Source organism: Trypanosoma equiperdum, assembly GCF_001457755.1.
Source record: "Trypanosoma equiperdum strain OVI genome assembly, contig: ctg_1979, whole genome shotgun sequence".
In the NCBI taxonomy this organism is placed as follows: Eukaryota; Euglenozoa; class Kinetoplastea; order Trypanosomatida; family Trypanosomatidae; genus Trypanosoma; species Trypanosoma equiperdum.
The window spans coordinates 54,909-68,220 of NW_027124036.1; the positions used below are offsets into that span (position 1 = coordinate 54,909).

General features: G+C 46.8%; 4 protein-coding genes across 4 annotated transcripts; all 4 read right to left on the reverse strand.

Annotated features, from left to right (window-relative positions):
- Positions 1-935: 935 nt before the first annotated feature.
- TEOVI_000618900 (uncharacterized protein) lies at positions 936-4,565 on the reverse strand (the record flags this gene model as incomplete). The annotated part of the gene is made up of 1 exon (XM_067223836.1): positions 936-4,565. The coding sequence occupies one exon, from the start codon at positions 4,563-4,565 to the stop codon at positions 936-938; it is 3,630 nt and encodes a 1,209-aa protein (XP_067079937.1).
- Positions 4,566-5,648: 1,083 nt separating this feature from the next.
- TEOVI_000619000 (uncharacterized protein) lies at positions 5,649-5,936 on the reverse strand (the record flags this gene model as incomplete). The annotated part of the gene is made up of 1 exon (XM_067223837.1): positions 5,649-5,936. One exon carries the CDS (start codon positions 5,934-5,936, stop codon positions 5,649-5,651), a length of 288 nt encoding a protein of 95 aa, XP_067079938.1.
- Positions 5,937-7,001: 1,065 nt separating this feature from the next.
- Positions 7,002-8,729, reverse strand: TEOVI_000619100 (diacylglycerol kinase, putative; the record flags this gene model as incomplete). Its single annotated transcript, XM_067223838.1, has 1 exon — positions 7,002-8,729. The coding sequence occupies one exon, from the start codon at positions 8,727-8,729 to the stop codon at positions 7,002-7,004; it is 1,728 nt and encodes a 575-aa protein (XP_067079939.1).
- Positions 8,730-9,498: 769 nt separating this feature from the next.
- TEOVI_000619200 (uncharacterized protein) lies at positions 9,499-11,232 on the reverse strand (the record flags this gene model as incomplete). The annotated part of the gene is made up of 1 exon (XM_067223839.1): positions 9,499-11,232. The coding sequence occupies one exon, from the start codon at positions 11,230-11,232 to the stop codon at positions 9,499-9,501; it is 1,734 nt and encodes a 577-aa protein (XP_067079940.1).
- Between the last annotated feature and the right edge of the window lie 2,080 nt (positions 11,233-13,312).

Genomic DNA, 13,312 nt, shown 5'->3' on the forward strand with positions numbered 1-13,312 from the left:
TGTGACAAGGGAACGCCTCCGCCAACGTCCGTGCACACGCTGCGAACTTGGCGTTGAATAATAGTAATAATATGAATTATCAAATAATAACCGAAAACAGAGTAGGAAAACTTTGAAAGGGGGAAGGAACAAATTAAAACTGTCCCAGTGGTGCAGTGCAAAAGAGTATGAACCGCACATTAGGGTCTGTATTATTGAAACAGTGGAAAAGTGTCGGGCTGTCAGTCGTTCTGAGCCTCGTCTTCTCTCACAGTGAAAAAAGAAAAAGGAAACGTGAAAGCACATGTTTTCGTCTGAGAAAGGAGAATTAGAAAAAACATTATTGAAGTGAAGAAAAGACATATATATATATATATATATATATATATGAGAAAAAAAAAAGCACCCTCCACTCCCTTTATTTCCCTTCCTTCGCTACGGTAACCGCTCAAGAAGGAGGCGCACGACAAGGGCCTTGGAGTAAGGGAACAAACATACGCAGGAGGGCCAAAAATACAACAAAAAATAAAGAGAAGAAAATAATGCAACCGGTGAAACGGTATCGGAAAGGTAGGTGATGAAACGAAACACTACCAAATAGTGCATATCGGTGCAAAACATAAAAAGTCATACACCTGAAACCTCCCCTACTCTCTGCGAACAAGCGCATCCACTTTAAGATTTTCTTTTCCCTTCTCACATCTGTTACGTATAAACAACACCGGAAGCACTCGTAACCCTTCGTGAAAGCCATCTTCCTCTGCGTAACGCCGTGCGCAACGGACAACATTACGGGTTTCTTGTATCGGTTAGCCTTACGCTAGGGCGCTCTCCCATCCCCGAATCAAAGTAAATACTTAACTTCCCTCATCACAGACAACCTCATCGCCTACACTCTTTAGAGTAGATCCCTTCAGATTTGCCTCGCGCGCCCAACAACAACGGAAAAAATGCCATCAGCAAGTGAGCGTAACTCCGCCCCAGTGCCTCGTAGCGGCGGTGCCTTCCAGTCGTTTGGAACCCCGTCGGTCACACGCCACTTTCAGTGTCTCGAACATTTGCGGTGCCCTATCAAGCAGAAGAAGGTTAACGCACTCCATGACTGCAGCTAAAAGCCTCTCGGAGTGTAGGCCATACACCCAACACGACTCGGTAGATGACAACTCCTCATCGCCTTCCCCTTCTTTCCCCCCTGACACGGGTGAGTAACCGGGTGTATCATTGGCTAACGATAGATGTTTCTCACGCCTGCGCAACAGCATGCAATGGGGTCTTCGTTCCGCATCACGCAAAGCGATGCATACGTCATCCTCAGCGCAACAAATAAACTCCATTTCGTCCATTCTTCCATTGATCGTCAAGGTTTCCTCAAACGCGGGCGACAAACTAGAAGCCCGAGGAGGTTTCTGCGTTGTCGCGCTCTCCCAACCACTTTTCACGTGAAAAAATCTGTGAATGAATCGACGTATCTTCGACTGGCCCGACTTCGTGCCACCCACAGGGAATCCCTTCAGCGACAGTACGAAATTTGGATGTCGAGTGTTGTTTGACACTGACGTCGTGAGGGCGAGAAACACATCCTTGACCTGCTTAGGTGTCAGAAAGAACTTGCAATTTCTAACACCATTTCTCAGTCGGCGGAAGCGCTGCGCGCTCGGACCGCAATTGGCTTTTCCACTACTTTCCCCTCGCAGTGTAGTTTTCGTTCGAAATCCGTGTCCTTTCCTTCCAGATGCGGGTGCATTCGCACGGGTCGAGAAGCCACAGAGTTGATCGCATGGGATGACAAGGCTCTGCAAGTTCTTCATGGCGCTATCATGATAAAGTAAACCAGTAACCATTCCAAGTTGGGGAAGAGATGATATGATCATGGGCTGAACGATCTCAATACTGCAGAGCGCGTTTTTCGGGCTTGACAACAATGCGGCGAGACACGGAAACCAGTCACGACCACCCACGAAGGCACGCCGCCCCGGAAGTTCTGTCGGCTCCTCCAGAGCTGTAGTGAGGTACATGCACAGCGGATTCACCTCGCCCATACTCGAATGAGGTAAGAACAAGCGCTTCATGATTTGTAAGGTGGAGTTCAGTTGCGCAAGCTCCTTCTCTGTAGCATGTCGGGCGTCTATTAATTCCCTCAGTTCGGTGTTCACAGCCTTTACCTCAAGCATGGCGCGCTCCCATAATACCTGCTCCTCATCATAAGGAAGAGGCTGAAGTACTGAAGGCCAAGAGGAGGGGCTTTTAGCCGACCTGCCCTCCACACATGAACCGCCCCCGCCGGATAAAGGGTCATAATTCGTATGTGATGCAGTCGTGCATGACTTGCCACCCTCCTCCCTGCTGAGAGCTTCCTTCCCACGAACCATACTACAAAACAGCGTTTTCGATCTGAATCTTAATCCTCTACTCCCACCTTGACGCTTCACCGAGCGCAGATCCAAGGGAGGAATCTCAGCATCCACGTGTTGTGCCGGAGCGTTTTCTCCACGTGTCGGGGGCCCCTCCCCATCAACGGAGGAGCAAGCGGTAGTATCGCACACTCCTTCGGTACTAAGGTAGCTGTGGTTCACCCAAGATGAAGCAATGGCCTCGTTTTCCTTCACGTTTTCAGTGAATTTGCTGCCACTGCTGACATGCACGTAATCATGAAGGATATCCTCTGCAGGTGCGAGGCGCAGGAACGGCAATAGGCCCCGAAACCGCTGCACGTAAGCCGCAAGGGGCTTGGCATACTCCATGTGAGAAAGTAGATGCACAGCCCAGTTACGCACAATCAGCGCCACTGCGTCAACATCGATCCACGGCGTAATTGATGCAGCAGCATGGGGGCAGTCTGCTGAAATACTGTTAACATCGCCTTTTCTCCACTTGCTGGTGTCCAACTCATCAAAGGGCCATTTTCCACCTACACACATTACAACACGATACGAATCATGTGGCAAAGAGTCGGAACCCGACGCCGCACTGCCGCTGTGCCCTTTACGCGCCGCTCTTTTGGCTGCTGCTTTAAGTGACTTGCTCGACACCGAGGTATCCCACTTGTTTACTCTCATGGAATCTTGTAATCGAGCAACGGCCGCCTCAGATGGGCACTCCACAACACACATTCCACCGTACATAACGCTCGTCACGACGCCCTCGCCAAAGTTACAACCGGATGACAATATGGCTTCATTAAGGCAATCAAGGGCTGTGCGTCGATATCCACACTCTTTCCACTTTGAAGGGTCAATCGAAACGTCAAAGCAGTTGACGATGATGCCAGCAGGTACCGGCTGCACTGCTGATCCACGCGATTTTGGCTCGTGCACATTGTTTGGCTTCGGATTTAAAGGTTCCTCTATCATAGCACAAGTTCCCCTTCGTTTCGGTAACAGTGAAGAGGCGAGAGGGTCATACGGGGAATCACAGGTGTCATACGACGCCATTTCCAAATTTGGGGCCCAACTGCCCTGGTCAACTAGCGGTGTTTGAGACTTCATGCAGTTGCATGAAACAGACTCGGTGAGATCATTAACGGTTGCAAAGTGGTGGCAGTGAAGACATTCCTTCGGAAACATAGGCGTACCCGATCCATTTGAGGTTTCTGACGATGGCAATAGACTCGAAGGATGCGCGCTCGACGAGTGTACGGAATTACGGTCAGCTGAGGAACGGCTTGATTCTTGTCCACTATCGGCAGTGGACGGGGCTCTTGCGTCATCTGTGCTTAACTGACCGAACGGAGTCACCGGACTGCCCTCCCTGAGGGAGGAGGGACACGAAGATGGCTTCATGGGAAATATGGTGAGCGCGTTTGACTGATTGCTCGCTGAAAAGCACTCCACTCGATCCCAGCGTCGCACGTAGGTGCCACGACAAGCGTGCAACCCGCGTTTACGTAGGAACGCTGCATCCTTTGCGGTGGACTCTTCACTGGATATACGAAATGCAAAGACACCTTTTGCTTCGAAGAAGCAGGCTAAGAGGGTAGAATTCTCTGATGAAATACCTGAACAGTTACTTCTGGCCGACAGATATCGGTTGCATTCACCATAACATCCTCCTCCACGACAACAACCCTCGTGTAATCCCGTACCAGAGCCTGAGAGCGAACTCGATGCCGGTATGGGGCAAACGAGCGATATCCAACGCGAGGGACGGAAACGCCCACTTTCTTGAGACAAACCGCTCTTAACGGCCTCTTCGGTGGTAGGCACCGACAGCGCAGTGTAGGGAGTTGACGACTCACTCGGAATTGACAGAGTGGTGCCAAATGAAAATTTATCTCCCGATGATACAACAGGAAGGTTCCACCAACGACCAAGCAGCGACTGGTGAGAAACATCAAAATCTGCATTCAGTAGAGTAGGACACGTTCTGATGCTGCATGTCTGGGTCCCAGCCGAACCACTTGACGGGAACCGTCGTGCAGACTTTTCGGCAAGTCGGGCGGTGAATTCATTTGCCGCTTCGGGACAGCTGGTTTTACCCTCCATGTTTAACTTGTTCGAGTCCAGTTGTAACCAGCGGCATTTGCAGTTTTCCCTTCCCCCATCTTTTACGGCTTCCGATGTAATAAGATTTGACTGGCACACACCCATTAGTTCCGATTTCAGCTTCAAGTTATATGGACGTAACGGCAGTTAACCTACCACAGGCTGGTCAGCAGGTTTGCGTTAAGAAGCAGTAGTCACAGACGTTTTATTGCTCAGTTAAGGTCCCCTTAAATCTGTTATTCCGCGTGGAATGGAACCAGGACCCCACCGGCTCAACGTCCGTATATAAACAGAATATGGTTTACTTGACCGGGGTACGATAAATTCCTTTTTTTTTTCCTTCTCTCTCTCTTTTGACACACACACGTGTTTGTGTGTGTGTAGAATCTCGTGGGCAGTGGAAGGATGGAAGCCAAATGGAGATCTACGCGACGCGAGTGTATACGTAAAATCTCTGAAAGAAAAACAATGGCACACCAACGGCGCCGCCTTTTGCCCTGAACACACTCCAACCCGCTCCACAGGGCTCTTTCCTTTTCACTTTTTTCTTTCTGTTTCAAGCCCTTGGGGGAAGTAAAAACGTATTAGTGTGAGTGAAGTAAAGTGAAGTGAAGGTGAGAGGTGCTGATAAACAAACATAATCAATCTGTACATGGCATGGAAGTAAAACAACCTATCATGTATGAGCGCTGCTTTCGACACAGAGCAGCTGTAGTCAAGTTGAAACGTAACATATGATTGAACACACGTATCGCTTAAAAAAGAAAAAATGGAAGACTCACGGTGCAGTGCAGTTAATTGGAAGAACAAAAATATCAAAACAAAAACAACAAAGACTATTTTATTTTTATTTTTTTACAATTCCACACCACACAACACATGGATGAAACAGTGCCTATGCGCACGTTCACCGTCGTGTACCCAACAGCCTCAACAATTGCTTAGAGCGAGACCAAAAAAATTGCGAAACGGGAACAAACTCAATTAGCAGAAAATACGTCAAGATGTCAAAACTGATGACACAAATAAGAAATAAGATGAGCCCTCAAGTTTTTCTTTTTTCCCCACACACATACACACACATACGCTATAGAACCTACAGCTGGATGAAGTAGAAACCAAATAAAACCAAAGAGAAAGCGATAAGGCACGATATTGTTGCAGGGCCACCTGACACATAAACACAAATTACCACAGTTTCCAAATCGAGTGGTGAGTTTTTGTTACGCCATTGGTCTCCAACTCGCTGAACTCCTTTCCAACCATCGGATCATTCGTTTCTTTCAGTCCTTTCAGGACGATTTCACGGTGGCTCCGCACAAACTCATTTCCCTTTTCCCAAAACTCGGAACGATACTTCACCCGCATTTGTATTTCGTGTATTTCCTTCGCGTCCATGCGCCGCGCCTTCGTGTAGACCATAAAGAGTGGAACACCAATGACAGCGATAAAAATCCACGGTGTTTGAAACGCCATGGCGCGGCCACTAAACCTTTTATTTAATAATTTTGTTTATTTATTTATTTTTGGGAGGAAACGAATGGGCAGAGACAGAAATAGAATCAAAAAAGGAGTATGTGACATACGTTTATATGGCACGACCGCTGGATGCCGCAGAAACGAATAGCGGAACCGAAAGCAAAAGGGATAAAGGAACGGTCAAGAATAAATCAGGCTAAACAGTATACATGTTTATATATATATATACTATATCAAGCGAAAATCACCAAAGAAAGTTATTATAAGGTGGCATCGTTCTTAGCATCAACGAAGTAAAGGGGAAAAGAAGAAAATGGAAATGTACGCACACCGAGCACGCAAGGCGCACAATTACGAAGGATTCACCATTGCATTGTTAGTATAACACAAAAGCGGTAACCCACCAACAAGCTCTATTGTGTACACTAAGGACTGTTGAGATGGGGGGATTTTTTTTTTAAAAAAGAAGGGAACCCAACCGTGCGACTTTTTATGCACTACGAGCACATACGTCTGTGTAAATGGGCATCCAACCCCCTTCTCCCCCCCCCCCGCAAAAAAAAAAAAGAGGGGGAGGGAGCCGCGGTAACCGAAATGCGGAAAGCTCTATACGTGCCTTCCAGAGCAACGAGATTTTGGAAAGGAAAGAAAAAGAAAGTTATTAGGCACGACATTTCCATGAGCGCTGCCCCGAATGAGCAGTGCCCCACAAAAAGGTAATACACAATTTTTTTTTAAACTCAAAAAATGTAACAATCAACCAAGAAAACAAAGAAAAACAGTTACATACGTGCACATATATCCCGAGCACGCGCTCTACCGCTTATAAAGCCACAAAGGCACATGGAGGGTTGGGTTTGGGGAATCGGGATTCTCACATACATTCATGAACAACTGGATCTTATATGCTTCAACAGAAACCTCCCACCACAGCTCCCCCACCTTTCCAGCGGTTGTTCCACCTCTTCATCCTTGGGTAACAGCATCATCTAAACCCACAACTCATTTGTAGAACCTGCAAGCCATCATTAAAAAAAAACACAAGAAAACAAGAAAACAAAATCACGCCCCTTCCCCTTCTGTTCCTTCTTCTGATGGTGACTCGAGAAGCACATCTTCATTCAGACAACGCACGTATACGCGGGGTGTGCGCAGTTCCCTGATCCGTACTATACTTGGGGTGGTAATAATCATTATAGGTTCCCCATCCAACTGTACGTAAAGAGACACTGACTCCTTGCTTTCTTTCTTCAAGTTGTTTGCTGCGCCCTCCAGGTTCATCTTCGACTGCTTTCCTTCCCCCTCACGCGCCGGTGGTTGTTGATGCTTACCCTTGTAGATGTCCTCTGGGCAGCACGAAACGAAGAAGATGACGTCGTTGGTTTGAGAAATTTTGTTTGCTCCTTTCCCCGCATTCATTTGCATCATTCCCATGTGGATAAGGCCGCTGTGAGTTTGCACCTCCAACTTTCGGTCATTCACACATACCGGTGTGATTGAAGCTGTGCTCTTACTTGATCCTTTGCGGTACAGTTTGCCGCTCCCCGCGTTCCATGGTTTTGTCCCCGCTGCGTATGAGGTGACGTTGGTAAGCATTAATGTTTTACTTCCACTGGGAAGTTGCACATTCGTCATGTGGGACCCACTCCCGGCAGGGGAAACGTATCCCCCTTCTCCACACGTCGATTCACTAACCCAAACACTCGGAACACACCCCTTCAGTGGGGAACAACTTACCGCCGCACGAAAACTAAAACAACAATATACGGCCTTATTTCTCCAACGTTTACTGCAGAATTTTGGGTTGTTTTTGCGAAATGTGCTGAACCTGTGTGTCACATATGCATCGAACCCGACACTAACATAGTTAATGAAGCGGTAAATCTTGCAATCAGGGTCATCAGTTAGTGCGTCCCAATCAATAAACAAATCATGAAGTCCACCTTGCGTCACACTGCTCTTTTGTCCGTCCGGCGACTGTGGCTCCTCCTCCTCCCCCCCATCCCCCTGCTGGGCTCGCTCATTTTGCCTGCATGCCACTGACATGGGCACTACTTGCATCACCCAGCGGTCAAACGGTGTACTGCGAGCGGTAAGGGCTTTTTGAACATAATGTTCAATCAAATCTTCTTTGCACAGCGGTCCACATTTGCCTCCACGACTGTAACCACGGCCGAACCCTACACAGTTTGAAAAGTCATTGCCTGTGCCAAACGCAAGAACCGCTAAAGCGGGAAAAATTGGTTTCCCCCGTGGGGTGGCTTCACCGCGCGCGTTATTGCCCACCTCCTTCTCTACGATCTCCCGCACCGCGTCCATCTGATCCATAATGTAAGAAACTGTTCCATCCCCACCAGAAACGAAGACGGTCCCACGATCATCCACAGCGTCTGTTGGCAACCGAACATCCACCTCCGTGCCTTTTGTTTCCTCTTCTTCTTCCTCTTCGTCCGACATGTATCGCACAGCATACTTGCGGATGGCCTCATGTAAAGGTGCGGGATCGGCGAAGAGGTCTTTATTAAGCAGAACCACGCGTTCCTCACCAAAAAACGACACTAGGTTCTCAGTAATGTATCCCGACGTACCGGTTTCACCAGCCAATGGATTGACAATGGCAAGAACGTATTGATAGTGAGTCTTCTGCTCCGTTGTTTCAGCGTTGTTATCGGTATCACCCCCTCCTTTTCCAGTATCATTATCTTGAGATTTATTCCCATTACCAATGCCAGGGTTGTTCTTATGAACTCCCATCATAGCGTTATTTGCAACAACGTTAGATAACGACATTTTCCTTACGCGTACAGCAGCCCAACAACTCCCCTATTGAAACTGCAGAGAACAGTAACAAACTGTCAAACGCAAGCGAACAACGATGTAGATGTTGTGCACCTGAAATCTGGTACACTACGGAGGTGCAGCAACACAGTACCAAGGAAGATATACAAATATTTTACCTTATTTTATTTCTTTCCCCCCCCCCTCTTTTCCTTTTGAAACTCGACGTTATTTAGCACCAGGTCAAGTGACTTTCCTATGCTCCTCTTTCGCCTTCTATCTCTTATCTTTCTCTTTCCCTTTTTGAAAAGAAAAAACCCTCCACTCCCCCTCGCTTGTTGAATTTTACGTCTATTTGGTGGTGTGGAAACAAAACTGCGACGGAGAAGCGCCCTTAAACAATCAAAAAGAAAGAAGGAGGAAATATATGTGAAATTGAGTTTACTGAACGGACGAAATCAGTGGAAGATGGATACGGACGGCAACGACGTCAGTAACCCAATCATAGTGAAGTTACATATATTTATTTTGATATAAATCCGAGAAACCCTTCCGATTCCGATGGCATAGGCTCCCAAGCCAAACACACACCTTCTGACGAGCAGCAGCAACATGGTTTCGACGTCGCTGTTGAGGCGATGTTGTCAGAAGCAAATATGCGACTATTCCACAGTGTGGCAGAGACACATCACCCGAATCCGCACGGTCACATACGCAGCGAGTTGCCTCATGTGGACATACAACAAAAAAGTGAAAAGAAGCTCCCGCCCCTCCCCCCCCCTCAGTAGGCTGAAACAACAAAAAAGAACCTCAGAGGCCTCGATTGTCTCGGTTGCTGCGTCGCCACCCCCATCGTGAGGTCAAATTTCGCCTGTGTTACCGAAGCTTTACAGTAGCTGACACCAGCAAGAAATGCTCGAGAGAGACGATTCCACTGCCTGGGTTTATGCTCCGGAACCTCCACCTCCTCCCCCTCCTTTACAACCCGCCGCCCCGCTGCTGCGCTCCCAGTTAATGAAGGTAAAAGAGTACCAAGCACTAAATGAACTGCACTCAACCCCCAGTCCACGCTAGCGTCCCACAACTGTAACAAAGCTCCCCTTGACTCCACAGCAACGGGGACAGGGAGGGAAGATAGCGGTGGTGGTAGAACCGCTGTGGCCTGCACCGGAGTTTCAGTTCTGTGAGCCGCCAAACCCCAGTGAGTAGTAACATCACGGGCAGTAAAACCCATCGATGTGCGGCCCATCGAGTACGAGAGGCGGCACGTAAAGCCAGGTACGTGCCGTAGCGGCCGCCAACCAATTCCAGCATCCATCTCGGTGAAATGCGATGTGATGTGGTTGACACGCAGACGCGTGGCGAGGTCGAAGCGATCGGTGCTGCATGTGACGGAGTAGCAGCCGCGACGGAGAACATCCACATGCGAGGAGAAAGTTAGTGCTCGACCCAGGTGGAAGCTATAACCAAAGTAAGCGTTTGCTGCACTCACGATGTCATTTTTCAGAGCAACACCTACACCGCAGCGCAACTCTCGAATCCTCCACCACCGACCTACCTTCTGTGTTTCGGCGCATAACTCACTACTCGAGCCACTGACAGGCTCAGCAACTTCTTCCCTTTTCTTCATGCAAACCCCTGCCGTGCCGCTACCGCTATCGCCATTCATTGAAGTGGTATTGCCACTGGTATTACCAACCTTTACTTTTTTTCCAGTACTGATGGCACCTCCACGTCTTGTATCATCACCATTAGAGGTAATCGGAGGCGTAGTGGAAAGCCCGTCATGTTTTTTATCAACACCGGTAACACCACCCAACTTACTCTCGTCAGGTAGTTTCCCAGTGGGCGCAACAGGTACGTCAGCGACAAACCTTTCAGCGGGGGAATCCATCGATATGAGCGAATTTCGGCGACTGCCGTCACCCGAAACGAACACCCGCCAGAAACCGCTCCAGTTGAACATCAGTCGGTCGACCTGCAGCGACGAATCTGTCCGAGGTGACACCGTAATAAACTCAAATAGGGGAAGAGTGGTAGACATCCAAGAGAAACACACCAAGTTAAATATCCCCGCCCATTGCCTCTTGCCCCACGTCGCCTCCAATTGCAGCACATCATTGGCGTGGAAACCGGAAGGCCGCGAGCAGGCATCGTTCCACCCGCCGGTCAGACCGAGAGAAGCGAGCAGCCCCGCATTCACATTAAACGTACCCCGTGAAAAGATCGGCACCAACACGCACGAATTGGCAAGCAACTGCCGAGTGCACCGGTGCAGCACCCGCATGCCAGAGAGATTTTCAGCAGGTTTAAGTTTAGCCGCACCGCTTAATGACGTCGAATCCACCGCATGAGTGTGTGACCCGTTTACGCCTACAGTTGGAAGGGAACATGCGGGAGTGTGGGAATTCCCAACGGTACCGGTGCGGCCAGCTGGAGCCCAGTCGATAATAGAGGCTGCAACGGGAGACAACTGCATATCGAAACTGCGATTGAGGTGGAAGTGATGCTGCATTGCGAAAAGAATATCTACTGCCCCTCTCCTTCACCTGCTGCCTCACTCTCCCTTTTCTTCCACTTTCGGCACAAGCGGTGTTTGGTTATTGTTGTTGTTGTTGTTGTGAGTACCTGTTTAATTTATTATACTTTTGACAACTCCGCCTCTATTGGCAGGCCGTGACGCCTCGTCTAACGGACGCTCAACGGGGCAGATTTTGCACCACAACGCTATCCACCAACACTACCACTACAAAAGAGAGGTCACTTCCAGAAAGAAAAAAAAAAAGATAATCAATCAAATGGAAAATAAAAAAAAGCAGGAAAAAAAGGGCGAAGAAACTGAGGTCAGTGCGGAGGTTCACACTGTCTTACCGTTTCAGTCTCGTCCGCTTCCTCCACTACTCCGTTTTCAGGCCTTATCCCTGGTAAGTCACAAGACATAACTCAACATAATCACACATGTCACAAATATCCACACGGCTTATATTAAGCATGAACGGAAGGAACGACACGGCAAACCTGTTTCCTACATGTTTATATACCCAACTTCCCTAATAAATATGCAAGCCTACAAACATTTGTAACTTTATGAAAGGAAATTTATTTTTTACCGCTACCTCACCTCTTTTTCCCTCTGCTTCACACGCAAAAGGATGAGGAGGAGACCAGAGGGCGGAGGGGGGAAAGGGAAAAATAGAAATGAAGCAAAACGAAAGGTGACATGCGGAGGCAAAATACATGAAGAACCGAGTATATGCAACAATAAAGTTCATAACAATAAAAACAACAACAACAACAACAGTAATAATAATAAGACGAAATGGAGTAGAAATAGGAAGAAGAGTAATGCATGGAGCGGTCATTTGATGGGCTTAATTGTGATGGCTGTAAAGATGCGGCCGCTGGAAATGCCCACAACAAAGGGAACAAACAAAAACACAAGCACACGGGCACATAGACAAAAAAAACAAAACTATTGCGAGAAATTTTTTTTAGGCCGATAATAATAATAATAATATAGATATAGATGTATATCCTGTTGCGTTCTGTCTTGATTTTTTTTAATTATTATTATTATTATTTCAATTATCCCTTATAAATGTATTTACCCCATGTATATGGATTAAGAAAGTTCTTAGAACTCAGGGAGTTGCGGTCGCTTCCCTTTCCTCTTTTCTTTTTCTTTTTTGAATCCCTCCTTTTCCTTTTGTTTGTTTGCTCTTTTATTTGTTTGTTTTATTCTCCTTGTAATACTTGGCCTGCCACACAAACACTCCTCTTTTCAATAACAAAACACCTTACGTATCGTTAAAGTGCAAGAGGAGGATGGAGATTGGGGAGGGGAGGGAAAAATAAAAATAAAAATAAAAATAAAAAAAGAAAAAGACAAAGACAAAAAATTGCACACCGCAATATTCCTCTGTTCCTCCTCCTCCTCCTCCTCCCCTCCCCAATCTCCATCCTTTTACATATTTTTGTTCCTGTTTATTCTTTTTATTCACCCTTTTCATGTTTGCATTCATAAATATAAAAAATATAAATGTGTATTGTTGCGGTTTAAAATTCCCTCCCCCCCCCTCCATCCCCATCATAACGTACATCCCTCTTTTGCTCTTTTCTTTTTTATTTTTATTCCTCCTTTTCATTTTGTTTTTTATTTTGCTCTTCTGACATGGCAAAAAGTCAGGAGGGGGGAAACAAAAGAGACAAAACACTAAATTAATGTGAAGTCGCACCGTAGTTTTCCGGCAAATGGAGCGGAAGGGAACGAAAAGGAAAAAAAAAAGAAGAATCTTGATAGGTTCAAAAAATAAAATAAACCTCTCATGGCATAGGAACATTTACGGTGACAACACCACACACATCTTTAAATTTAGTTTCACTTAATTCTACTTTGATTTGTGTTTCTTTTCATTTTCGTTTTGTAATTCATTTATGTTCTTCTTTTCTTTTCCTTCATGGCGTCTCTTCTTCTTTTTCCTCTTATCAAAAACAAAAAAAATTAAAAAAAACAATAACATTAACATTAACATTAACTATTGGTCATGTTTTCCTTCGTTTTCTTGCTCGTCTCATAGTCCCAAATAACAAATATA